The sequence below is a fragment of the Dendronephthya gigantea genome, unplaced genomic scaffold, assembly GCF_004324835.1.
Source record: "Dendronephthya gigantea isolate DGI-Jeju-01 unplaced genomic scaffold, DenGig_1.0 000032F, whole genome shotgun sequence".
Classification (NCBI taxonomy): domain Eukaryota; kingdom Metazoa; phylum Cnidaria; class Anthozoa; order Malacalcyonacea; family Nephtheidae; genus Dendronephthya; species Dendronephthya gigantea.
The window spans coordinates 1,724,567-1,749,995 of NW_021163042.1; the positions used below are offsets into that span (position 1 = coordinate 1,724,567).

Here is a 25,429-nt window from a genome sequence, read left to right on the forward strand (position 1 = left end):
CTGGACGCGACGCGGGGTGGGAGTACTCTTGCATATTGTTACATGAAGTATTTCGTTGATCGTTTGGTTTCTATTATTCTATCTGTTTTCAGTGCATTATTTATTTTTTATATTTAAAAACAGTAAAGAAGCTTTACCATGTCAGGTTTCTTTTTAAGTAACAAACCAAAACGAAAAAAGAAGGTAAAAGTTGTTATTTGTACTATGTATTTTTGTATTATATAATCTGTCATAAACTACCACATAGCACAATCATAACTGAGTTCTTTTAATATTTCCACGTGGGTATAAATTGCAATGAAAATAGATAGAAAGTTTTGTGGAACTGCAGGGCTGAATGTTTTTTTACCTTAATACAAAGATACTGTTTACAACTACATATTCAGTGCATAATATTAAAGTTGACTCATTCAAGAGAGTTGTAAGAGTTTAACCCCTTGTTCTCAGGAAATGCAAAGCTAAGGGTGCCTGGAGGCCTTGCACACCCCATTTTCAGAGCTCTGGCAGACTGAGGGTTTCAAAATTTTCCTATTTGATTGAGTTCCGTTGCATGATCAGTCCTTTCTGTTTCCCTCTTTCCCCTCAGTCCTCAACCTTCTCCTTTGGTTCCTTCATGGCCTTCAATCCTTTCTAAGTTATGGCTGAAATTATTTTCACAACATTGTCAGCAGAACAAATAACAACACTGGAATGATCCATTAATTCAATCAATCCTTAGAAATGCCAAAATGTTGTGCTTTTACACTTGTTTAGAATGTTGATTCGAAAATATTTTCAAAGAAAAAAGTGTCTGATTCTAGAACATTGAGGAATGGAAGTCAATTTGACATCAACACAGATTCTGAATCAGAAAGGTTAGTGCTTGTTTCTGGATCGACATGCAGTCATTGTATGTGGTAATTAGTTATTTCATTAATCTTACATTTTATATCCCTAATACTATTGGGGATAATACTATTGGGAATGTCAAAACTTTGATGAAATAAAATTACTTCATTTTGTAACTTTTTTGCAAATGAAAAATCCCATGTACATAAGAACAATATTGTTGATGTTCTCTTGGGAGAATGAGATTGCCATTTACCATTCCTACATTCTCTTTTAACAATTTTAACTAAGATTTGGCAAATACTGTTCCACTGTGAATATTCACCCCCCGAATTATATTGCTAGCCACAAGCTTCATGGACAACATGCATTTATATTATGCAATTTATCCCCAGTCAGACAAAACAATTAAAGTTTTTCATACATTCGTCTTCCTAAAAGAAAATGCGTTCAGCTGCTCATGGTGTCTGTGAGCGTGTTCAAAAATGCATGTGTACTTTTTTTGACTAGTGACAAAGAAGATATAAACAGCAACATAAACAGTTCAGATGAAGAGACAGCTCAGGAAAAACGACTTCGACTTGCCAAGGAATATTTAGTTCAATTGGAGAATGAAGGTTAGGATCAGTTTATGGTGTTTGTATTTCAGATTTTGTGAAATGAGTTAATGAATCAGCATCTTGATGATTCATTCGAGTTTGTAGTATTGTAAATTCTTAACAAGACCCGTTGAAGACCTAAATATGCTTTGTTTAAAAATGTGGTGTTTTTAAGAACATAATGTCAAATGTGTTGCGTACTTCTAAATAAATAAATTACCATTATGTCTTAGAAAGGGAGAACAGGCAAGATATCTCTGACGGTGAAGATGCAGTTGGAGAACGCCTGCAAAAGGATGTGGTGAGCAATCTAAACTGATGTTGTAATGTGCTACTGTGCAGGAGTTACCGACTGGACACACTATCCACACAATCACTGAAATAAATGCATTATAATTTTCTAAGGTTGTGAACGCTATCTTTGCATGTAGTGAAATGATCCATGCCCCACTTCATGTTCCTCTGATCCATTTGTTTGAGCATGTTAAGCAAGAAAAGAATCAAGATTCAAACTGAAAAAAACCCTCCTAATTAATCTTCCTTTTGTCCAGTTGTTTTGTCTGAAATTTGTCCTTATATTACCATTAATGAAAAATCCTGGGTACAAGGTTGTTTCAGGTTGTGATCTAATGCTTTTAATTCTGTTCAGTTGGAGAAGCAAGGAAATTTTCAAAGAAAGATTGCAGAAAAAGTAAATATTGTTTTATTACATTTATATTTGGATGTATGGTAACCTTGACAAATTAATTGATGAAATTGTAACTAATATAAGATACTTTTAAAACGGAAATAATTTGTATAAAGTCAGTGAAAATTGAAAGACTACTACCCTGAAATATTCTACAGAAAGACCTCATGAAAGCTAAATTACGCTACGCAATTTGTCCTATGATCTGTCTATATGATGTGAGCAACACGTGTGAAAATTTCATATTTTAAAAGTGGGCACTCGTTTTCATTCGTTGGAATGACATTTGCATACAACAAATCCTATCATGCCTAAATGCACGTTTTCTCACAATCCAGTCTTTAAAACTGTAGTTCTGGGCCCCACAAACTGTACCTTGTACAATATACTATTTCCCTTCCGTAAATGAATGTGAAGTCAGAAGGTTTTGTACCAAGTGCTGATGCGCTGAACCTTTCCATCTACAGTGTATTTGCCCTGATGAAGACGCTATCAAAATATTTTCTGGCCACAAGCTATCTCTGACATGCCTATGTATATCACCTGATGACAAAATGATATTTTCCGGATCCAAGGATTGTTCAATTATTAAATGTGAGTGCCTCTTCTTTCTGATTTTCAAAGCTAAAATGTTGTCAAAATTACATTCAAAATGTGATATTTAAAAAAGTTTGGTTTGATTTGGGCACCTAATAATTTTGTTAGAACAATAAAACTTGAGGGTGAATCAGGATGAATTGCCACCCGTCTTGTGACCACGGTCTACTCTGGCCCCTCTATAAATCCAATTACAGTACCCTTGCATGAGATCATATTGACAATACGAAGTTGCAGCTAAAGACAAGAAAACTGTTCTATCTATAGCGATGATGTATGTTTTTTTACGATCAACATTCACTGTAAGTTTCTTGCTATGATTGTGTAGGGGATATCCAAACTGGTACAAAAGAGGGAAAGATACCCAGTGGTCATTCACAAGCTGAGAGTTCAGACAATCATGGGCACGTGGGGCATATCTTTGCAATCGCTATTTCATCCGATGGACAGTATTTGGTATGCTCTTCAAACAGTTCTATGTTACAATATGTTAGACCATCAGTGCATGCTTTATCACACACAGTTTCTTCTTAAAGATCAAAACATTCGCCCAGTCGTTTCGTTCTATTCACTGATGGCTGATTTGATATTTTGGCAGTTGATGAAGAACTAGATGTTTGCCTAAACATTAATAAGAGAGTATACACCGTACAAACTTTGTTTCAGGCCAGTGGTGGTCAGGACAAGCTCATCCGTATATGGAATCCATGCAATTTGAAACATATTCACACATTTAAAGGACACAGAGATGCAGTGACTGTAAGTATCCCATCACCACACCTGGCATCTTGAATAACGTCATCCAGATAGTAGATGATAGCAAATATCGTGCATTTGTGAAATATTAAACGAGAGCCTGGTTATTAGCTAGAGCTTTTTTACTTGAAGTGTTTTTAAATCAACAAACGTAAAATCAAAAATGTAACAGCATTCGTCACCACAGCCTGAACTAAGCACTATACAGCAATACAGCTGCATGTCATGGAGAGATAAATATATAAAAGTCAGAGTTTAAGAAAGCGGCTCCTCTGGAAGTGCTTTTAGTTTTAATAAAAAATTTCCATGCTTCTTAGTTTTTCTCTTTTCCTCCTGCACTATATAACATTCAATTCAAATTTTTTAAAGGGACTTGCTTTTCGTCAAGGATATAATCAACTTTTCAGTGCGTCTAAAGATCGTACGATTAAAATTTGGAGCTTGGATGAAATGGCGTTTGTCGACACACTGTAAGTGAAAACCACTCACTATGTGAATCATATACAATCATAATTGCTGTTCCGTCGACGATTGCTTTGATCGGTCGTTATTTTAGCACCGACTGAGCAGGGCCGTAACTAGAACGATAATTGGGGGGGGGGGGTGTTTATTCATATATTCAGTTCTGCCCGACGGATTTCCATTGTGGCTATTGGACTTACAAAGGAATCCGTCGGGCAGAACTGAATATATGAATAAACAACCCCCCCCCCCAATTATCGTTCTAGTTACGGCCCTCGACTGAGTTTACTATAAAAGCGCTTAACAGAAATTGTATTTAGGTTTGGCCACGAAGATGGTATTACTGCGATCGACAGCATGAAATACGAGCAGGCAGTGAGCTCGGGAGGTCGTGATACAAGTGTTCGTTTATGGAAGGTCGTTACAGAATCCCAGCTAGTCTTTAACGGTTCATGGTAAACTATTTTTGATTGATTTTACGCGCTGTTTTCGTAGGCAACAATATTAGCAGAATATTTTAATATTTTCATTCTCTGATTGATCGTAGCGATAATCGAGCTGTATAGGATACCGCGGGTAAAGATGAACATGCATGAACACAACAAGGATATAGTAGATAAACGCACTAAGCGAATATCTAACTTTCATTTTCTGTTGATTTATTTTGTTTCAGTGGTTCAATCGATTGTTTGCGCATGATTAACGAGAAGAGTTTTGTCTCGGGTTCAGATGATGGGTAGGTTAAGATTCCTAAATTTAGATGTGTAGTTTGCAAGAATATGTGTCTTCATGTGAGAGACATTCTCTAGGAGATATTCTATATCTGTGTAACAAGATCTATTTCTTTTTGCTACAAAAATAATCTGCATGAAAATGAGGAATTGTGGATGTGAGTGATTAATGCAACCTCACTGACGATACAAACTAGGCAGTTATAGTGCGCTATATCTGTGGACTGTGCTATTGAGACTGGCGATTCTCCGCCCAAATACCGACTGTAATACGATCCTTTGAAGCTAAATAACGCTAAAATTCGTAAAAAGAAATACCAAAGACTTTATACTTTTAGTATCTTTTGAGCTCTACAACTGACGTCATAGCTCGTATTTGTAGCCTCGCAATTTTACGAATATAGAACATACTTGAGGATACATCCCTGTGCCTTAAAATTCTGGTGGTATATAAAAACTCTTGCCACCCAAGATCATAACTAATATTATTTTAGTGATGTTGGAGATATTTTTCAAGCACTTAGCTATCAAACGTTCATCAACTGTATAGAAATAAGACGATTTTTTCCATGCTTTGGTGCTTGTCTGTTCAGGCCAAGGTTGCAATTAATGCTTTCATTATTTTATTAGCTTATCTAAAATCGTTTTTGTACATGCCTATTTGCATTTGAAGATCCTTGTCCTTATGGGCAATTACGAAGAAGAAACCGTTATGCACAGTGTCTAAAGCTCATCAACCAACTGCGGATAATATCGATGCCCCGCGGGAATCATGGATCACATCACTGGCCACAGTTAGAAATACCGACTTAATAGCCTCGGGTAAGTATTAAGTCGACGTGTATATTGCAGTCGTGTTTAGCTGAATGCGCATAGTGTTCTTTCAAAAAGCTGACCGTTTGAAACGTTAATGATTAACGTTTAATTTAACAAGCTTAAAACAAGTAACTTTTTGAAAGCATGGCTGCGCATTCTCCTAGATTTAAGGGTTGTCTATTGTTTTGCAAAATAAAGTAGTTTAATCTACTATGGGTATAAACCGCGTAATACCCCAATCTAAGAGTTTTTATTATTACAGGTTCGTCAGATTCCGCAATCAGGTTTTGGCGATGCGAAAACGGTATTAAGTCGCTTTCTCCTTTATTCACTCTACCAGCGGTAAGTATAGCTTTAATGTTATCTTTTGCTATTAGAAATACATCTTTATTAGTACTGCATGTTGGCATTATCAACTAGTATAGCGGTCTTCAGTTACCCAAACACTGAGCGAAACAAGGTCTACTAGAAGTTGTAATATTGTTTGTTGTGATATTTAACTCTGCCACAATTGAAGGAGATTTCCTTCAAAATGACAACCACAAGGGAGGGAAGGGGTCTGATAGGATATATTATGCATTCTTTTCAAAAGTTCTCTATCGCCCTCTTTTGTCATTTCCATCCCCCTATGAGGACAGTCATATTGAAATAAGTTGTGGACGCCCTGGCCAGTGGTCACCCCTTGATTACCTCCCTGCAATCATTTTCTCATAATTTTCTTCATCTTTTAATCATTTGGCGGTTATAGAAAGCACTTATAAATTAGGAATAGATTTATTTAAAAATATTCTATATTGATTGTCTAAAAAAGTCGAATCTTGCTGCAATTTATTGGTCTCTCGCCATAGGTTGGTTTTGTTAACTCTTTGGCTTTTTCAAGCGATGGAAGCTTTTTGGTTGCTGGCATGGGACAAGAACATCGATTAGGGCGTTGGTGGCGGTTAAAAAGTGCTAAGAATTGCATCTTTGTTGTTCCGATTACCAGGACTATGGATAAATCTTAGAGAAAAGTATTTCACCATTTTTGTGCTAGATTCATTAAGGTACGTTTAAACACAGCGATTTATCGTGCCGGTTTTACTTGCGATTTGTCGATTACGGCCTCGTCATCTCTGTATGTGAAAGGCCATGCATCGGATTTTGTCTTGAGTATTCGCCACAGCATTTCCTGATTTACAAAATCGTAAGAAAAATCTGTGGCAAATCACCCTTCTCTCCTTAAGAGCTGTGAAACATAAGTAAAATATCGCTTCGAGCGAAAATTATCGCTAGTAGAAAACTGGTCTCAATCGGCCCGATGCAACGCTGTATAAACGTACAGTACAATTATCGAAACCTGTTAGGGTGGTCGATAATGACTATACGTGTGTTGACAAAAATGTTAATTTAAATAATATAATGAATTTCAGTCAGAACTATTCATATATATGTAGCTATAGGTGAAAACAGGACTTCATGATCACTTGATCACAATGCAGGCTGTTTCTTCTGCAATAAAACCAATGTGACGTTGGTTTCAGAATGACTAAGAAATAAAGACGAATTGTGACCGCAAATTGTTATACTGTTTTATATAATCCATATTGAGTTTACAAGATGTTTTTCGGAGCATGTTTTTTTCTTATAATCACCTTAATCACAGCACTGACACCCTATCGGACGAGACCTCACACTATACTCTGCCACCTTGGTCTGCATGCAAAATATTTCGACTGTTTTAGCTATTTATTCTTACAGAGATTCGTAACGTTGCAATGCGAAAACTATATTGACAGATCATAAACATTATGATGGTCAATTCGTTATCTTGAACTCACTTGAAGTATACGTCAAGATAACGAAGTAATATTTATTACTAAAAAACCCTTATCCAATATCATCGTCATTAATAAAATATCCAAATATCAGATACAAGTATCATTTACAATTTCTTCTCAATAGGTTAAAGTTTTTTTTTAAAAAATCATCAAGATCGCAAACAATCGACTCAAGGTAGGAGGGCATCTGAGAAAAACGTATTTTAATAAGCCCGTGTAATTCAAATGTATTATTTTCGTGAAAAATTCAACTCCACTTCCTCCAATTTCGAAATTTGCCGTAAATTGTCATTTCTTTGGTCCATCCTTTTGTTTTGATTGTATACTGAAATTTTTAAAAATATCATTTTGCCTGCTAAAATTTATTGTTTTCATGAAAAAATGCAATCCTACTTAGTTTTGAATCACTGTGGAGATATTTTCAGGCGGGTTATTAACGTGTTCAAATGTATCGTTTCCTTAAAAAATGTAATTTTACTTAGTTTTCAACCATATCGAGGGATTTTAAGCCAAATTTTTAAATTTCGAAAAATTGACGCAAATTGCAATTTTTTCCTTGCTACTGGTCCGCGGTTACCTATTTTACAGAAATTGTTAAATTGTTTTCAAAATCATTTTACGTGCTCAAATATATCGTTTTCGTGATGAAATGTAAATCTCCTTAGTTTGCAACCATTTAGACACATTTTCAGCCAAATTTTAACATTCCAAGAAATTGACGTAAATTGCGATTTTTCCTTTGCCCTTTTCCCCGATTTTATCAAAATTTTAAATTTTTTAAAATATTATTTGACCTGTTTAAATGTATTATTTTCATGACAAAGTGCAACTTTACTGAGTTTTGAACCATTTCGAAGTATTTTCAGCAGAGTTTTAAAAAAATCGAAAATTTACGGAATTTGGGGTTTTTCCTTTCGTCCCCGGTTACCGATTCTAGTGAAATTTCAAAATACGTGTTCAAATGTATTGTTTTTATGAAGAAAAAAATGCAATTTTACTTAGTTTTCAACCACTTCGAGGAATTTTTAAGCCAAATTTTAAAATTTCGAAAATTAACGTAAATTGCATTTTTTTTACCTTTGCAAATTGGTCCGGTGTTAGCTACCTATTTTACTGAAATTTTGAAATTGTGTAAAAATCATTTTACGTGTTGAAATATATTGTTTTCGTGATGAAATGCAAATCTACTTAGTTTGCAACCATTTAGACATATTTTCAGCCGAATTTTAATATTCCAGGGAATTAACGTGAATTGCGTAAATTTTTCCTTTGTCCCCCATTTCCGATTTTGATTGATTTCCAATAAAAAAATATTATTTTATTTAAATATATTGTAAAATATTATTTTACCTGAAATTGCAATTTTTCTTTTGGAATTGGTCTGCGGTTACCTATTTTAAAATTAATTTTATGTGTTGAAATATTTCGTATTCGTGATGAAATTTAAATATCCTTTGTTTGCAACCATTTGGACACATTTTCAGTCGAATTTTAATATCCAGGAAATCGACGTAAATTGCGATTTTTCCTTTGTCGCCCGTTTCCGATTTTATCAAAATTTGAATTTTTTAAAATATTATTTGACCTGTTTAAGGTGGCTCGGGACAGTTTTCAAGAATTCCATTGTTCATCACTTTGACACGTTCAAACAACGCATTTTTGGGATTTATTCCAGAGATATTCGGGGTTTTATATATCTTGATTTATCTACTTTTGAATCGTATTAGTTTTAGTAACAGATCGTCCGTTGCTATGGCGACATACGTGTACAAAATTCACTCCAAAATGACCAATTGCCTCGGATAGTTGGAAAACAAGCACGGTGACCCCCAATTTTTTTTCGTTCATTATTTTACTTGGAAGAAAAACTAACAATTGGCAAAATATAAAAAAATTCTATAATGCCAAATTTTTGAAAAATGTAAAAATGACGTTTTTTTCGATAATTTTTTTTGTCATTATAGAATTTTTTTATATTTTGCTAATTGTTAGTTTTTCTTCCAAGTAAAATAATGCACGAAAAAAAATTGGGGGTCACCGTGCTTGTTTTCCAACTATCCGAGGCAATAGGTCATTTTGGAGTGAATTTTGTACACGTATGTCGCCATAGTAACGGACGATCTGTTACTAAAACTAATACGATTCAAAAGCAGATACTTCAAAATATATAAAAACCCCAATATCTCTAGAATAAATCATAAAAATGCGTTGTTTGAACGTGTCAAAGTGATGAACAATGGAATTTTTGAAAACTGTATCGAACCAACTTAAATGTATTGTTTTCATGAAAAAACGTTTTAATCAATTAATGAATCAATAACTTTATTAACATATCCTTCAAATTCTAGTTTACAAGAAACAAAATTATCCCCGGAGACTTCTAGGAATTCTAGGATTCCCTATTTTTTTCATTAATTTTCAGGTCCCCTAACTCCCCTTATCAGGCGACGTTGCGAAGCGTTGCCAAGTTCGGGATTTTATCCCGAGATCTTGGGATTTTTTGAAGCGGTTAGGATTCTTTTGGGGTGTTTGTTTGAAATGCAAATATCAGGATTTTTTTTCGGGATTTTTAAGAAATGGAAATTTGGTTATTTCCTTAAACTTGACCAAAAAACATGTATCACAAATCTATAGTTTTAGCCCAATAGTACTCTAAAAGACTTTTTGAAGTTCTCCTCAGCTGTATAATTTGATTTCTTGTCTCATTTTGCTTCTTAAACATTGACGCACAAGCTTTCATATAATCCAAGAGGCCAGATTCAGATTAATCATTACGAAAGACTGGGAACTATGGACAGGGATACCCGGGATTTTTACAGAATTACAGTTGGCACAGCGCTGTGGGTTTTTGTCTTCTCGCACGTTTTAAGGCGATGTTTCGAGTCCTGGGAAGAAAGTTTTTCATTATGACATTCAAAAACGATAAAGTAGAATAGAAAATAGAAGTCTTTTATCTGTTTTAAAGCTTTCAAATCACACCGAAATTTTTCAGGATAATTTTGTTGCATTGCTAGGATTTGAAACGTTTGTCCTCGGTAGGCCGTGCTAAACCACTGGGCCATCGGATTGTATGTTGATAGCGACCTTACAATATAGATGTTATTCCGATGGCCCAGTGATTAAGGTTGCGGTCTACCAGTTTGTAAGCGTAGGTTCGAATCCTGCATGGGAAAGGTTCGATTTTTCCCACCGAAATTACTGTTTAATTTAAAACTAATCGAAAAGGATTAGGTCAGATGAAGAACAATAGCCTTCGACATACGATGCGGTGGTCTTGTGGTTAAGACGTTCCTCTCTCAATCCGAAGACAAGCGTTTCAACTCCTGGCAATGCAAAAAAAATTAGCCTGGAAAATTTCGGTGTGATTTGAAAGCTTTAAAAAAGCTAAAAGACTTCTCGGACCTTTCGGAAAGACTGTAAATTGAAAAAAGTTTGAAATAAAAAAAACTGAAAAAAAGCACAAGTAAAAAAATAGGTAGGTTCGAATCCTGGATGGGAAAGGTTCGATTTTTCCCACCGAAATTACTATTTAATTTAAAATTCATCGAAAAGGATTAGGTCAAATAGAGAACAATAGCTTTCGACAAATGATGTGGTGGGCTAGTGGTTAAGGCGTTCATCTATCAATCTGAAGACAGACGTTTCAACTCCTCGCAATGCAAAAAAATTAGCCAGAAAAATTTCGGTGTGATTTAGAATGTTTAAATTAGTTAAAAAACTTCTCGGCCTTTCAGGAAGACTGTAAATTAAAAAAAGTTTGAAATAAAAACCTGAAAAAAAAATTCTCGCGTTCAAAAGTACTTGAAAATTGAAAAAAAAGCACAATTAAAAAAAGTTTTAAAAACACGTGTCTTCTAAAAATGAAGAAAGTCAGACGGGAAAAAAATTAACAATTTCCCGCTTTTAAGAAACTCATGTTTACTTACCTTAATTTTTTTTTACGAAAATTTGACAGGGTGATTTTCTCGAGAGTGAAAAAATTTAATTTTTTTCACTTTTTTGAAATTCTCTTAGATTTTTTTTTTGACGCGGAAGTATTTTGTCTTGGGCTACCTGTGTCAAGCCAGACACAGGTAGCCCAAGCCAGACACAGGTAGCCCAAGCCAGACACAGGTAGCCCAAGACAAAATACTTCTTCGTCAAAAAAAAATCTAAGAGAATTTCAAAAAAGTGAAAGAAATTGAATTTTTTCACTCTCGAGAAAATCACCCTGTCAAATTTTCGTGAAAAAAAATTAAGGTAAGTAAACATGAGTTTTTTAAAAGCGGGAAATTGTTAATTTTTTTCCGACTGACTTTTTTCATTTTCAGGCTTTTTAGAAGACACGTGTTTTTAAAACTTTTTTTCATTATGCTTTTTCTTTCAAATTTTCAAGTACCTTTGAACGCGAGAGTTTTTTTGCAGGTTTTTTATTTCAAACTTTTTTCAATTTACAGTCTTTCCGAAAGTCCGAGAAGTCTTTTTGGCTGTTTTAAAGCTTCCAAATCACACCGAAATTTTTCAGGCTAATTTTTTTGCATTGCCAGAAGTTGAACCCTTGTCCCCGGATTAAGAGACGAACGTCTTAACTACTAGACCACCGCATCATTTGTCGAAAGCTATTGTTCTTCATCTGACCTAATCCTTTTGGATGAATTTTTAATTAAATAGTAATTTCGATGGGAAAAATCGAACCTTTGCCATGCAGGATTCGAACCTACGCTTACAACCTGGTAGACCGTAGCCTTAACCACTGGGACACCGCATGATATGTTGATAGCGACCTTACAATATATATTATTCCGGTTGCCCAGTTGTTAAGGCTACCTTAACCACTAATTTAAAATTCTTCGAAAAGGATTAGGTCAAATAAAGAACAACAGCTTTCGACAAACGATGTGGTGGTCTAGTGGATAAGACGTCGGTCTCTTAACCCGAGGAAAAATGTTTCAAGTCTAAATTTCGGGATCATTTGGAGTTTAGAAAAGTTAAAACTCCCAGGCCTTTAGGAAAAACTGTAAATTGAAAGAAAATTAGAAGTAAAAAATAACTGAAAAAAAATTTTAAATCCTCGGCTTCAAAAAAGTACTTGAAAATTGAAAAAGAATTACAAGTCAACTGAAAAGTTTAAAAACATGTTAATTTTCTCGCGACTGAAAAACTATATTTTTTCACTTTTTGGCGGAGATAAATGAGATTTATTTGTTTTGAGCTACTTGTGTCGCGGCAGGGACCCAAAGTAAAAATCCTAATTTTCGTCAATTTTTTTAGAATTTCAAAATTCGATTGAAAATACATCGAAATGCTTCAGAATGAATTAGAATTGCATTTTTTCATGAAAACAATACATTTGAACACATAAAATCATACTTTGATAAATTAAAAAATTTCAGCCAAATCGGCCACGGGGGACCAAAAAGAAAAATCCTAATTTTCGTCAATTTTTTTGGAATTTCAAAATTCGGTTGAAAATACGTCGAAATGCTTCAGAATTAATTCTTTCATGAAAACAATACATTTGAACACATACAATCATACTTTGATAAATTTAGAAATTTCACCCAAATCGGCGACGGGGGACCAAAAGGAAAAATCAGAATTTTCGTCAATTTTTTTGAGTTTCAAAATTCAGTTGAAAATACATCGAAATGGTTCAGAATTAATTAGAATTGCATTCTTTCATGAAAACAATACATTTGAACACATAAAATCATACTTTGATAAATTAAAAAATTTCAGCCAAATCGGCCACGGGGGACCAAAAAGAAAAATCCTAATTTTCGTCAATTTTTTTGGAATTTCAAAATTCGGTTGAAAATACGTCGAAATGCTTCAGAATTAATTAGAATTGCATTCTTACATGAAAACAATACATTTGAACACATAAAATCAAACTTTGATAAATTTTAAGATTTCAGCCAAATCGGCCACGGGGGACCAAAAGGAAAAATCCTAATTTTCGTCAATTTTTTAGAATTTCAAAAATCGGTTGAAAATACGTCGAAATGCTTCAGAATTAATTAGAATTGCATTCTTTCATGAAAACAAAACATTTGAACACATAAAATCATACTTTGTGCAAAAATTGCTTGGTGGGTATCCTCAATCTCAGATTGAATGTATTTTCCATTTCCTAATTATTATTTTGAATTCAACAACTGGAAATTTCTTGTTAAGCCAAAATGTTAGTCTTTTCAATCACATAAGCAAAATCACCATTTGTATTGAATATTCTTTCATCCCATTTCTGCCCAATAACCGTGTCAAGTAGCCTGTTTGATTGTCAGTGGAATACAATCCTTCCCCTCTCTTTAACCCCTTGGAATTCATGAAGGCCCGGGTTAAACAACCGAAAGCTCGCCATGTAATAAATATACATGTCGTGCCCCTACAAATTGATGATTTAAGCTGTAAATTCACCATGCAAAATTTTAAGAATTTTTATACCATGTCGAGGATAAATTTTCACAGCAGAAGGAATAATTGTAGGGTATTTGAACATTATCATGGATCAAAACCGTATTTTCTTGAACGGGAGAGTTAAGGAAGAGCCGCGCTTTCCTTTGGGAATTGCCCCGGCAATCTAATGTCGCACTATACACCAGGGAAAGCCGGATAGCGCTATCCACCGGATAGTGATTTTTTCAATCGCTTTAAAATAACCCGTTGTTTGCTATAACTTTGATAAAATCCTAGTATTCCCAAATCGAGGATGCTCTTTAATAATTGTTGGTTAGTAAAGATGAAATTTTATCGCAGTTTCCGAGCATTTTTAGAACGGTTGAAAAATCACTATCCGGTGGATAGCGCTATCCAGCCTTCGTTGGCTAAAATTGGTTTATTAGAGAAAAACACAGATTGATGCGCGCGCTCGCACCTCGATCGTTTCAACTATCCGCACTCGCATTTTTCCTTCGTCATTTTTGTGCACCTGGAAGTGACTTCGCGACTTTCACATTATTATAATTTCACATTATATTTTATTACAAACTATACAATGATTACAAGGGTACTTTCATGATAATATGTGTGTCGTGTTTTTATAAGAACTCTACTGAGCTATATAGCTTGTGATGTCAACGTTTGAACATGTCATGTTATTAGTCTGCATGTGAACGGCGTTTCTCAAGTTAAAAACGGTTTTGCCAACTTCAAGGTTTCCCGATCGCAAACGTAAATATAACTGTTGGCATAATTGGCTAATCAAATTATAATAAGACACAGTTTTTTATACCCAACTAGCAACTGTAGTTTCATCCAAAACGTCTTCAGGCAAAACACGATGAACAAATTGACTTATGCTATAAACTTTATATGTTCTCATGGAGTGGACGTTGTTTCAGGGGGGTGTTTTCTTTGTTTTCAAGTCCATTATGTTTAAAAGCAAGAGACGGATCAAATCGTCTAGTTCCTGTCGCTTTAGAAAGCTTTTCCTCCAATTTCCTTCTGGCATACTTTTCCTTATTTGTTTCCTCTCGCAACTTAGCCACTTCCTACACAAAAAGGTGGCTGATCGTAAATAGATAGAGACGTAGAAATTTTCATACACAAAAAATGTATTTCTATCATTGCTATGAGTGGAAAAAGGCCTTAATATCCGTTACAACGACAGACATACTACAGATCAGGAATTGGCAATGATTGGCCATGTTGAAAATGCGATGTTTAGACAATGATATTAAATAACCTTCTTTAAACTTGCGTTTTCATCTTTCAACTTTTGTACATGACGAATTTTCTGTTTTTGATTTTGATGACCCAACAATCTTGCATATTGATGTCCTAACTTCTCTATCTGTATGAATATATTCAAGTAATTCAATTAGGAATTAATGACCATTGATCAAATTATCAAAATTCACGGGAGTCATTTATTACATGTACTCTTGATATCAGAAAATCACCATTAGAGCAAGTATGTCGTGAGGGTAAATAACTTAATAATCCAAACTCTCTTAGTGTTTTTCTTTTGATAGACTTTGTTGACCACATGCATGTAGTGCATTATCAACTTACCTCGCTTTGTGATTCAGTGTTTCTGTTCAGCAACGCTTGCTTCTCAATTTCATAAGCGTCTATCTGCTCCTAAAACCACGAGGAGTAAAACAAAAATCATTTTGTGGGGAATACTACGTTTCATCTGAAGATATTGTGTGCAAAAATATCGCAAAATCGACCAGACACATTTAGGTGTTGTTCGACTATCTGCATATTAATCATTATGAAGATGACCGTTACGTCATTTCTTATATCTATCCAAATAAATTAAATAAATTATCTATCCAATGAAAGTGTGCAATAACATGTTAAAAACCTGAAATGGTGCGATCTTCTCTTCCAGCTCTTGAAATTTTTGCTTCCAACTGTTTAGGGGCATATTCGAAAATAAAAAGGCAGCTTAAACAAAATGTCACCATGGTATATAGATGCGTTGCTAAGTATTAAGCCAAATTCAGTATGAAGTGAGGCAATTAAATTAACCAATATTAAAAACTTGTTAACATAAAAACCCCCAGCAAAACTGACAACTTTTTCGAAGAAATGTTTTTTTCTTTTCAATATGCGGAAACTAAAAAAAACACACACCTGTCTTGGCCTTCATATTTCGCATGTAACTTGTCAATATCATTCTTGTAACTTATAAATATAATTCACCTGTTAGTTTGTAGTCATAAATGGTCTAAAACTATTCTTAATTACATTTTACATAAAAAAAATAGTTGCATTTTAGCATACGGTTGTCAAATTGAAAATGAGTTATATATTAATCCAGGTGATCTCGTGTTTTTATTTTAGCCAATCAGCGCTCGAAAAGGGTTTTCCGAATAAAAATCATTTCTCAGTATTTAACCGATTATATCTTTCGTTACTCTTTATGAAACTTGTCATAATTTTGTAATTATGTTTACCTACCAGAACTGTAGCTTGGAACATAAATTTCGAACCGAGAAAAAGTATATTTCAAGAGAGTCGATGAGTTAATCGAGAAACGGATTTCTATTTGAAAACTAGTTCTAGACTTTTCCCGTTTTCTGAGACCAGCATTACATTACTTTGCAGAAGTTCTTGTATATGTATCCCCACAATAAGATCCTCGCTTGTATTTATTTCACAAATATACGTGCAAAAATTAAGGCTGAAAATACAACAACCCCTGGACGCAAGAAGTAAAAAAGTTGATCAAAATAACTTGCCTTTCTAACTCGATATCCTTTTGAGAAAGATTCTTTTGGGCGTCTATGAGTCGTCTATAGTACATGAGACAGTATATTATTATGACTACCTTCAAGATTAAAATGGTAACTTGAAGCATTGCCGTCACGATCACTCGCTAGGATTCGTAACCCGTGATATGTCAGCCATAAACATCACCTTCCAAATTCCTGTTTAAGTTTGTTTGCTTTTTCCTCTGCAGCGGCAAGAGACCTTGAAGAAGGAGAATATTATGTATTAAGAGAGAATTCATACTTGACAACATTGGAACATCGATAAAAATAGTCCATAATTCTTATACACACACAACGAGTGGTAATTTGCAGATACTGTAAACATCTACTAAGTTTTAATACATAATGAAAAAATTACTGATTGAATATATGATATGCAATTTCGTTGATATACGTGTAGCTTGGGTATATAAGCTATATCTTTACCTGTTTTCGTGTTGGGCACTCAACAACTCCTCTTTTATTCTTTCGATTTCGTTTCTATAAATCCGCAAATTTGAGATATCTATTATTATCATTCCCTAGCTTTAGAAGTCATACACAGGAATGCAGAATGTCGCACACGCGTTGATTCCATCCATCAATTAGAGAGATTTAGCATGAGGACGTGAACGTCAAAGACGACGTGAAAATGGCGACTAAATGGCGTGGCATGTTAATATTTCGGTGAATCACGCCATTCATTCGCCATTTTCACGTCGTCTTTGACGTTCACGTCCTCATGCTAAATCGCCTTAATAAGGAGTGAGTCAGGACATATAAACTGATGAAATTCTATACGAGTTTTGTCCACCTGTTTTGCTGGATCAATATAGTTTGAGATGCTTCATTCTCTTCCTTCAATTCTTTCATTTTCTTCTTTAGAATTTCAACTGTCGATCTATGCTCTTTTTCGGCCTTTCGGAGTTCATCAACGTTTCTCTATGATAACGTTACTTTTTTCATTCACATAGTACAAAACTTAGTGTAGTGTTTAAACCCACAGTTTTTCTGTCCTTCCAGACGTTATTTCACTTCTTCCACTGCAACCATGATATTGCATGATAATATTTACATCCGCCATCTTTTACTCGGTCGTGAATTGAGTTAAAATGGCACAATTTAATGCAGGACGACATTATAAAAAGAATCATACTGAACACAATAGTGAAGGAATAACGTCATATACTATTACTTGACAAGAAAAAGAACGAACCTGCTTTTCAGTAAGCTGCAGGTCAAGTGTACTCTTGTTCTTTGTCATAACTTGCAAATTATGCTCTAGTTGCAGACGATGGCGATGTTCATCTTCGTAGACTCCTTTTGTCTCCTCTAAGGCTTTATTAACCGTCTCATACTGTTTTTCTCTGCAATACAATTTAGAGTTTTAGGTTGCGACATAAGTTGCATGGTCGAAACTTGTTAACATTAAAAATAGCGGCAAGTAATTTACTACGTGTATTTATTAGTACGAAACAAGAATATTGGCTTCAGTTTGCATCAAAGATTTCTTACATCGTGCATGCGCAAAGAGAACGAAATGGCCGTTTTTCACTGACAGTATTTGCTTACCTATTCTTTAATAGTGTTTCACTCGTTTCCAATTCTTTTGCAAGTTGTACAATTTCAACATTTCGACTTTGTTGAGAAAGAGCTGATTTGAAATAGCAAAATATCAGCTGATTTATAATAATAAGTATATGTTGTAGAAGTGGAAGTAGAGGTGGAGTTTCCAGTGGAGTCGTGTCTAAAACGCTATCATGCAAGTACTACATTAAAGGGGGGGGAGTTGATTTAATATGGCGGCCGTGCTGCATGAGAAGGGGGAATAGCAAGTGCTAAATTTCAACATGAAATCCATTATCTAGTCTGACCTGCAAAATGTAGCTGAAACAGAGGACACATATTGACAATAGTAAATTACTGTCCTCTGTAAAGATCTTGAAATACAATACAAATACAAATATTCTTACCGAATTGATTTTCTAATGATTCACATTTCTTTGTCATATTTTGAAGATTTTCAAGAACATCATGCACCTTTCTGATAAGGAGAAGAACATGTTATATACTGCATGTAGTTGATGTAGTGTCCTGAAAATTTTATACAGAAACCTGGAATAAAATCATTTTCTCCATCAGAAACACATGCAAAATAACCTTAATTTTGCAAGCTGAACTATTTTTTATATAGCTACCTGCCGTTTGCTTTAATTGTTTCCTGATACTCCGTATTCATCTTTGCCTGATGCGTTATTGTCAAACTACACTTAAATTTAGAAAGACGGAAACAACATCAACATCAAACTGGACGCATCAATTAAGATTATAAATAATGAACGGTCCCTTATCAAATGAGACCAATTAAACTGTTCGAGAAAAGGAAGATTTCTGATGTTGAGCTGACGGTAAAAGCCCAGGAGCAAAAACGGGAAGTGATAAAAAGGGAAAAGTAAAAAACTTACCACGTCCAGTTTTGTTATAAGGCTCTCCGAAATTGATTTCTGTTCTTGCTCGTTTTCTCGAAGCAAACGTATTATTCTCTAAAATTATAAGGTGATATTGAAATACATGAACTGCAACTTCGCATCAAATGTGGCATAACAACTCCTAAAATAGACAAAAAAACTTCTCGACGTTTTGACCCATTTTCTTCGTCAGTAGAGTTGGTATGATACTAACCCTAACTATCATAACTAACTCTTAAACAAAAATAGGTTTTTTTTACATTAAGCATTTGTTATACCACATATTTGATGATAAGTTGTTTGAAGACGCTGTCACGCTGCTCCCTGGTTTTATACTCGAAAACTATTAGATTTCAATCGTAAATTGTAGAACGCACGCTTTGCGAAAATATCAATGTGATGAATTCGGATTATTTTGGTAAGATATTAATTCTTTTTGGGATAGAGAGCAGCACCACTTACAAAGATCGTTTGTTATAATAACATCTGGGTAGTAGCAGCTGATTAGTTAAGGAAACAAATTGATTATTAATCTATATTATACCGTTGCTTCTAAAAATTCACTGTCCAAATTTCTTTTCTCTTGTATTAAAACATTTAAATCTTCCTCCAGCTTTTGGCGAGTTTGTAACACACTCTCGTACTGAGTTCTCGTTTCTTGTAAACCAACACTAACAGTTTCAAATTCGTCTTCCCTAAAATGAACACAATCTCCTGATTAACATATCCCGAAATCTAAAAATTAACCCATGTTGAACATATGTTTTGATGAGTGTAAAGGGCATAGTAATTTGATATTAAAAGTAGAAAAACCAAGAAACAATAAAACTTTTGGTTTTCAAAAACATGAATTCCATCAGTTGACTTAAGCGCGTTTACCGTGTCCTCAAAGTATTCTTAGTCAGTTTTAATTCCTTAGCTAATGACTCCAATTCCACCGTTTGACTTCGTTGTAATTCAGCTAGAACAACAGAAATATATATCGATTGACACTTAAACAGAAATATATCGTTGCACGTCACTGCAACTGCATGCACGAGTACTGCAGTATATAATCACGACTAAAACGTTTCAGCACATAGTCTATATCTAATAGTGTTCGGTACGTGTACCTATCTGGTCCTCTAGATTTTGGCACCTCGTGAGGTTTTCAATCCCTGCTTCCTCTTTTCTAAAACACAGAAAGTCAATTTAGATATAAGCGAATTAGGTTATATTTTAGATTGACAATTGATGCCGTACGTGTAACAATGCAGCTATATGCATTTGAACTAAAACAAATCTCCGACATGATTGCACCAAGTCTGGGAAACATGCAATAAAACCCACTAGCGCTTTCCTACGCGATTTTTTCGTTCATTTCTGAGGAGATTGCACGTATTTCCCTGTATTTGCACATGATCAATCAAAAAATCTATTTTTAATGCGCTATAATTACCTTTTTATTATTTCTTGCAGACGTAAGATTTCCTCTTGTGTCTGTTCGTACTCGTTTTTAAGCTTCTCCAGTGAATCAACCAAGACTCCTTTTTCAATCCTAAGAGAAGTCAGAGAAGTCAAGAGATAGCAGCAAGTGGTTTCGATTTACGTGAGTTTCGCTTCCTAATTTTCATTATATTTTTCCACTTGACGTTAGGATATGTCAATCAAACTCGTTCCCGGGATATTTTCCATTCCAGCCATAATTTAATTCTACTTTTTCCCGCGATAAGAAATAGCCCAAAAAATACAGTTTTAATAAGATAATTTTCCACAACTATTATAAAGCATATACATCAACACACGAAATAATAATGACCCAAAGACTTCATCTTACTTCATCTTGCCTATCGTTTCCTTTTGATTTCTTATCGATCCGTCCATCTCTGATTTCAAATGTTCAATCTTGTTTTTGTACGATTTGACAGTTTCGTCAAGCGATTTGCGTTCCTCTGTTAGTTTTTCAACATTTTCTAGCTTTTCCTTTAGCGATCTTTCCAGCGTTTGGATTTCTAATTGATGTCGTTCTTTGCACAACAAACTTTTTTCTAATAGTTCTTCTTTAGTCGCGCAGGCACCCTGTCGAAATCGCGGGTTTGTATAGATGATGTTGAACAATATATTTGCAAATTATAAACAAATGTGAAAGATTGAATTCAAATGTTAAAGCTTAGTTTAGTCATATTTAATCTTCACATACGCAGGAAAAACTTCTCAATATTCAGCACCTTCATGTATGATAATATCTTACGAGATATATCTCACTAATCTAAGGCGGGATTTATGTAGAGCAGATATTTTGAGAGGACTTCAAAATGTATAATTCGACTGTTACTGCCAGTACATACGTATTATGTAGCCTACATGTATTTTTCAATAGTATGCCTGTATCACCTTCCATTTCGTTTCAGTGTCCTCAAGGCGTTCTTGAAAGTCTATTTTTTCTTCTTGTAAGGCAAGATTTATCCCTAAAACGACATTTTCGTGTTGAATATTTGCGGTAATGCGTAAAACTGAAGTAAAAACCATACTGGAAAAAGTAAATGCTGTAGTTAATTTACCGCGAAGTCGGGTGCACCGATCCTCAAGCTCCTCTCTGCTTTCTGTAATATCAGCGTTCATTTGTTCTGAAGGAATTTAATACATGTATATAATAAATATACTTAAATGAAAAAATAATTGTTGGATAATTAAATCATGTTTAAGCACTAACATTATTATTGGAAGAAAATCGTGGACGGCAATGTGGAGATCGTAATTTAACGTATGTAGATCATGTACGTGAGTTTGAATTTTTGCTAAGGTACTAGCTAGCGTAAAGATCTTTTGTCGAGATCTTATTAAAATCATGCAAGATCCAGCAAATATTTTGCCATGATCTTGCAGGCCGATTTTGGCATGATCTTGCCACGATCTTGCAAAATCTTGGCAAATCCTAGAAAACCTTGGCAAGATCCTACAAACCCTTACCAAGATCCTGCAAAACGTTGGCAAGATCTTACGAAACCATAGCAAGATCTTGCAAAATCTTAGCAAGATCCTGCAAAACCACATGCAAAGATTTTAAACAAAAAATTCAATTATACATTCTTACCTAAAGAATCGATCTGCTGTTGTAATGCAGCTACTTTGCTATTCGCTAATTCTAGATCAGCCTGCATGGTTTTGAGTGAGCATTCGTAGCTGTTCTGTTGATAAACCAGTTCCTGAAATAATTAATATCTCGATGATGAACACCTCGAATTCTTCAAAATTTAATACAAATTTAAAACTACTCGTTGCTGAATTTACTTGCATATCTGGGGTGATAAGATTCATTTGGTGCAAAATTATATTGTAAATCTAATCGCAAAATTTATCAACCTTATTTCTTTCCATTTCACCCTCAATCTGTTTTCTTAGTTCCTCCACTTCCTCCTTTAATGCAGCGACGCTAGATTCCATCGCCTGTCGTTCATCGATGCTAAGATCACTATCATTCAACTATGAGACAAAAGCCGGACAAAACTGGAACAATCAAGCATGTCTAAATTGCAAGAATACTTTACATAATAAAATCAAATGGTTTGCATTCTGTTTACAAGTATGATATATGCGGACGTAATATATATTCGATTGCAATTCTTTTTTTAAATTCAATTGAGTGTTAAGCTATGTGCAATTGCATGCATGGGCCCTCTTTGATCGTAATTAAACACGTGCATGGCTGACACTGTTCATTTGGGGTATACGTATATTTTCTTCGCATACCTTTTGCAGCAATTTATTTTCTGCATGAAGTTTCTCAATCTCATGTTCCAGCTCAGAGATTTTTCTTGATAGTCTGCTAAGTTCATCGCTTGACAACGTCTGAAATTGATGCATGAAAAATGAAGACAATAAACAGTATGTGTATTTATATACATGAATCTTATCCATTTATATAGTCACTCTGGTATAAATTCAAACTCGTTGTTTTAAAAGAGCAAAAGTGAAACATGAACGTATATAAACTAAGCATATAAATATTACGGACGAACTTTACCTGGTGGGTTTTTTCACCTTTACTACTCATGCCACAAGGCTTTCTCGGCGTAAGGAAAACCTTAAGGTAAGTTATGAAACAACATATTATAAATATTATATATATTTATAATTGCATGCACTTAATATTGCACTATAGTTATACGAAACAAGCAGAGACTGCATGCCATGAACAGTCTACAAACTACCAATTAATATATTGCAAAACACTGAAATGGTCAATCAATGAGCAGTATGCCCCCGACATGCATGCATGCAGCGATTGTTTTAATGACTGCATGAATATCAAGATGATGTTGATTCTCAACCATGAATTGAACTCTGCAGGGCACTACCTGACGTAGAACTGAACGCCTTTTTTTAAAAAACCTTAAATTCACGGTCGATCGTCTCTAATTCAGGGTGTTATATTAATACATATATGTTATTGACTGAGCGAGAGGTCCGTACAGGAGGATACTGGTCGAGTTCTTTTTCGCTTGTATGGACCGAGCCTTTAGGCGAGGTCCATACCGAAGAAGCTCAGTCAATAAACTATTTATTATATGACTAAAAACGATTAAAATTCCGAACTAAACTGAAAATTCCCGCCGAACCTGGCCGGTCCGTACTGTTGGTTACCGACCGCTCAGGAACCAATCAGAATGCTTGATTTTAGTTCATGGACCGATGAACTATTCTAGTCATATAATAAACTGGCAATATTACTACGTGATCATGTTCTACCTACCCCGGTGTTCAATGAACCAGAACTTTTTATGCTAGCTGTACTACAGCTGCTGATGTCTGGCAAAAAATAAGGTCAACATTACTGCATTTTCTGTTCATTTTTCCGTTATACCGGTTCGAGCTATTATAAATGGTTTCTGAGTGAAAACTCTCGAATGTCAAAATTAAACTATTGACAGTGTTTAAAACGTTTTTAATTGTCTTTAGGTAGAATGGTGGAAATGTTATACAACATTTTGAAGAGAGTTTTTGTTGACGCTTTATATCTTACATTATTGCGTGAATACTTGAATTATTAGAGCAAGGTTTATGGGCTGGGAGGAGGGGGGGGGGTGGGGTGCAATGGCTGGGCTAATTCAATTAATTAATATGGCAGTTCAGCTACTCTACAGTGATACAATACTGCTACTCCTTGACGAGGAGTAGCTACAGTCCTCGATCCTGACAACCCTTGTTTGACAATTACAGTGTTGCATAAAGTAAGCACCACAGAATCTCATTAAATATATTGTTCCAGAAGTAACAGTAATGCAAGAAATGGAGTAATAGTATTCTGTTATATATATTCTGAAATTTAATTCTTACCTAATAAATCTCCACTACATGTTGTTCCTATTAAAATTAATTGAAGATCGATTGTAGTACAGCTAATATATAATAGCTAGCTGTTATATAATGAATAAAGATTCACAGGGGTCACAGCTATGTGGATTCTTTTTGCATAGATTAATGCCAAGTTGGCAAGTGGATGGATTAGATGCATATATGGAGGTAAATGCAAACTAACCTGGTTCTTTAAAACGTTTGTCTTTAGGAAAAAGCACAGCATTGCCATGAGAAGATGGTCCTTTGGATATGTCATACTGACCAGGAGCTGGTGTTTTCTCCACTATTTAGCAAGGTAGTAAAATATTAATCTACTTGGATGTGAAATCAAAGAGAGGTGGTGACACAAGGAAGAATAAATACAAGTTCATTAGTCATTAAGCAAGGGCAGCAAAGTATTACTTATTTATATGCATGGTATTATAACATTTAAGTACTGCAGCCTATTAAAATATTAAATGACAAAGCAATTCTCAAGTTTTTCATCTAAGGGCCTTCATGCATGACTTTGAGAGTTAGAAGAAATGCAGAAAAGGATTTTGTCCAATCTATTTTAGCCAGTTGTTATACCACAATTGATGCAAAGTTCACGTTGCTCTTTGATTATTTTATTTTGATACTTATATTAATTTTGAACATTATTTTACGTTGATGCAGATACATAACGAGAATTTCCATATCGTATCACTGATAATATGCTTAGATAGAAACTATAAGTATTTGTTGAAAAATTTTATATTACTACCTAATATACACGTTGCACTAAAAGATTAATGAAGTCTACAAAATATTCTTGAGAAATTATCACTGACAATCCCATGATAAATGAGCGTCCTTGAAAACAGAACATGATGGATCCTACATTTAATATAATTTCGTGCTAATAAGAGTTACCTTGATTATTAAATCGTTTCGATCTCGAGAACATAATTCAAGATATTTTTAAAACTGTACTTCTCCTAACTTCAAACCATACAAACCAACTTTTTTACCATTACTATTATACGTGGAATTTAGCAGTATGTAGTATTTTATTTCAAACTTGGTACGTTCTTCTGCCTGACCAATAAGAAGGCGCGTAGTTAATCCGTATGTTGTAAACTTGACCAATCAGATTGGGGTTTCTAAATATGTGTACTGTTCTG

The 25,429-nt window shown here is 34.6% G+C and overlaps 2 protein-coding genes across 4 annotated transcripts; one reads left to right on the forward strand and one right to left on the reverse strand.

Annotated features, from left to right (window-relative positions):
- The first annotated feature begins 81 nt into the window (after positions 1–81).
- On the forward strand, positions 82–22,909 carry LOC114524891 (U3 small nucleolar RNA-interacting protein 2-like). Of its 3 annotated transcripts, XR_003687133.1 has the most exons (17): positions 82–183; positions 754–854; positions 1,339–1,445; positions 1,661–1,728; positions 2,077–2,118; positions 2,583–2,709; positions 3,041–3,168; positions 3,379–3,471; positions 3,838–3,938; positions 4,251–4,385; positions 4,604–4,666; positions 5,335–5,483; positions 5,740–5,819; positions 6,326–6,520; positions 7,419–7,469; positions 20,406–20,535; positions 22,853–22,909. XR_003687133.1 is itself a non-coding variant. In XM_028546106.1 (14 exons), the coding sequence occupies exons 1-14, from the start codon at positions 139–141 to the stop codon at positions 6,479–6,481; spliced, it is 1,395 nt and encodes a 464-aa protein (XP_028401907.1). In that variant the 5' UTR covers positions 82–138; the 3' UTR covers positions 6,482–7,025. The 3 variants fall into 3 exon arrangements, 1 of the variants encoding a protein (XP_028401907.1); XR_003687134.1 differs by lacking the exons at positions 20,406–20,535; positions 22,853–22,909 and adding an exon at positions 16,689–16,757; XM_028546106.1 differs by lacking the exons at positions 7,419–7,469; positions 20,406–20,535; positions 22,853–22,909 and having other exon boundaries at positions 6,326–7,025.
- Positions 14,285–25,324, reverse strand: LOC114524885 (hyaluronan-mediated motility receptor-like). Its single transcript, XM_028546099.1, has 29 exons — positions 25,179–25,324; positions 24,466–24,567; positions 24,264–24,290; positions 23,680–23,735; positions 22,951–23,010; positions 22,677–22,775; positions 22,290–22,409; positions 22,021–22,132; positions 21,488–21,553; positions 21,321–21,394; positions 20,764–21,005; positions 20,386–20,484; positions 20,060–20,118; positions 19,827–19,908; positions 19,492–19,642; positions 18,945–19,022; positions 18,678–18,748; positions 18,453–18,523; positions 18,052–18,133; positions 17,696–17,846; positions 17,294–17,421; positions 16,927–16,980; positions 16,646–16,699; positions 16,468–16,521; positions 15,860–15,910; positions 15,588–15,636; positions 15,290–15,358; positions 14,961–15,068; positions 14,285–14,766 (listed from the first exon to the last, which is right to left on the reverse strand). Exons 1-29 carry the CDS (start codon positions 25,210–25,212, stop codon positions 14,584–14,586), a joined length of 2,586 nt encoding a protein of 861 aa, XP_028401900.1. The 5' UTR covers positions 25,213–25,324; the 3' UTR covers positions 14,285–14,583.
- Between the last annotated feature and the right edge of the window lie 105 nt (positions 25,325–25,429).

What these genes read in the sequence shown, in the direction of transcription:
- LOC114524891 (XM_028546106.1), top strand. Translation starts at nt 139, where the DNA reads ATGTCAGGTTTCTTTTTAAGTAACAAACCAAAACGAAAAAAGAAG. An exon ending in GACACAGAGATGCAGTGACT is followed by an intron (nt 3,472 to 3,837) that starts GTAAGTATCCCA and finishes AATTTTTTAAAG; the next exon opens with GGACTTGCTTTTCGTCAAGG. An exon ending in CTTTATTCACTCTACCAGCG is followed by an intron (nt 5,820 to 6,325) that starts GTAAGTATAGCT and finishes CTCTCGCCATAG; the next exon opens with GTTGGTTTTGTTAACTCTTT.
- LOC114524885 (XM_028546099.1), bottom strand. Translation starts at nt 25,212, where the DNA reads ATGTTCTCGAGATCGAAACGATTTAATAATCAAG. An exon ending in AGAAGATCGCACCATTTCAG is followed by an intron (nt 15,359 to 15,587) that starts GTTTTTAACATG and finishes TCGTGGTTTTAG; the next exon opens with GAGCAGATAGACGCTTATGA. An exon ending in AAAACGCAAGTTTAAAGAAG is followed by an intron (nt 14,767 to 14,960) that starts GTTATTTAATAT and finishes CTTTTTGTGTAG; the next exon opens with GAAGTGGCTAAGTTGCGAGA.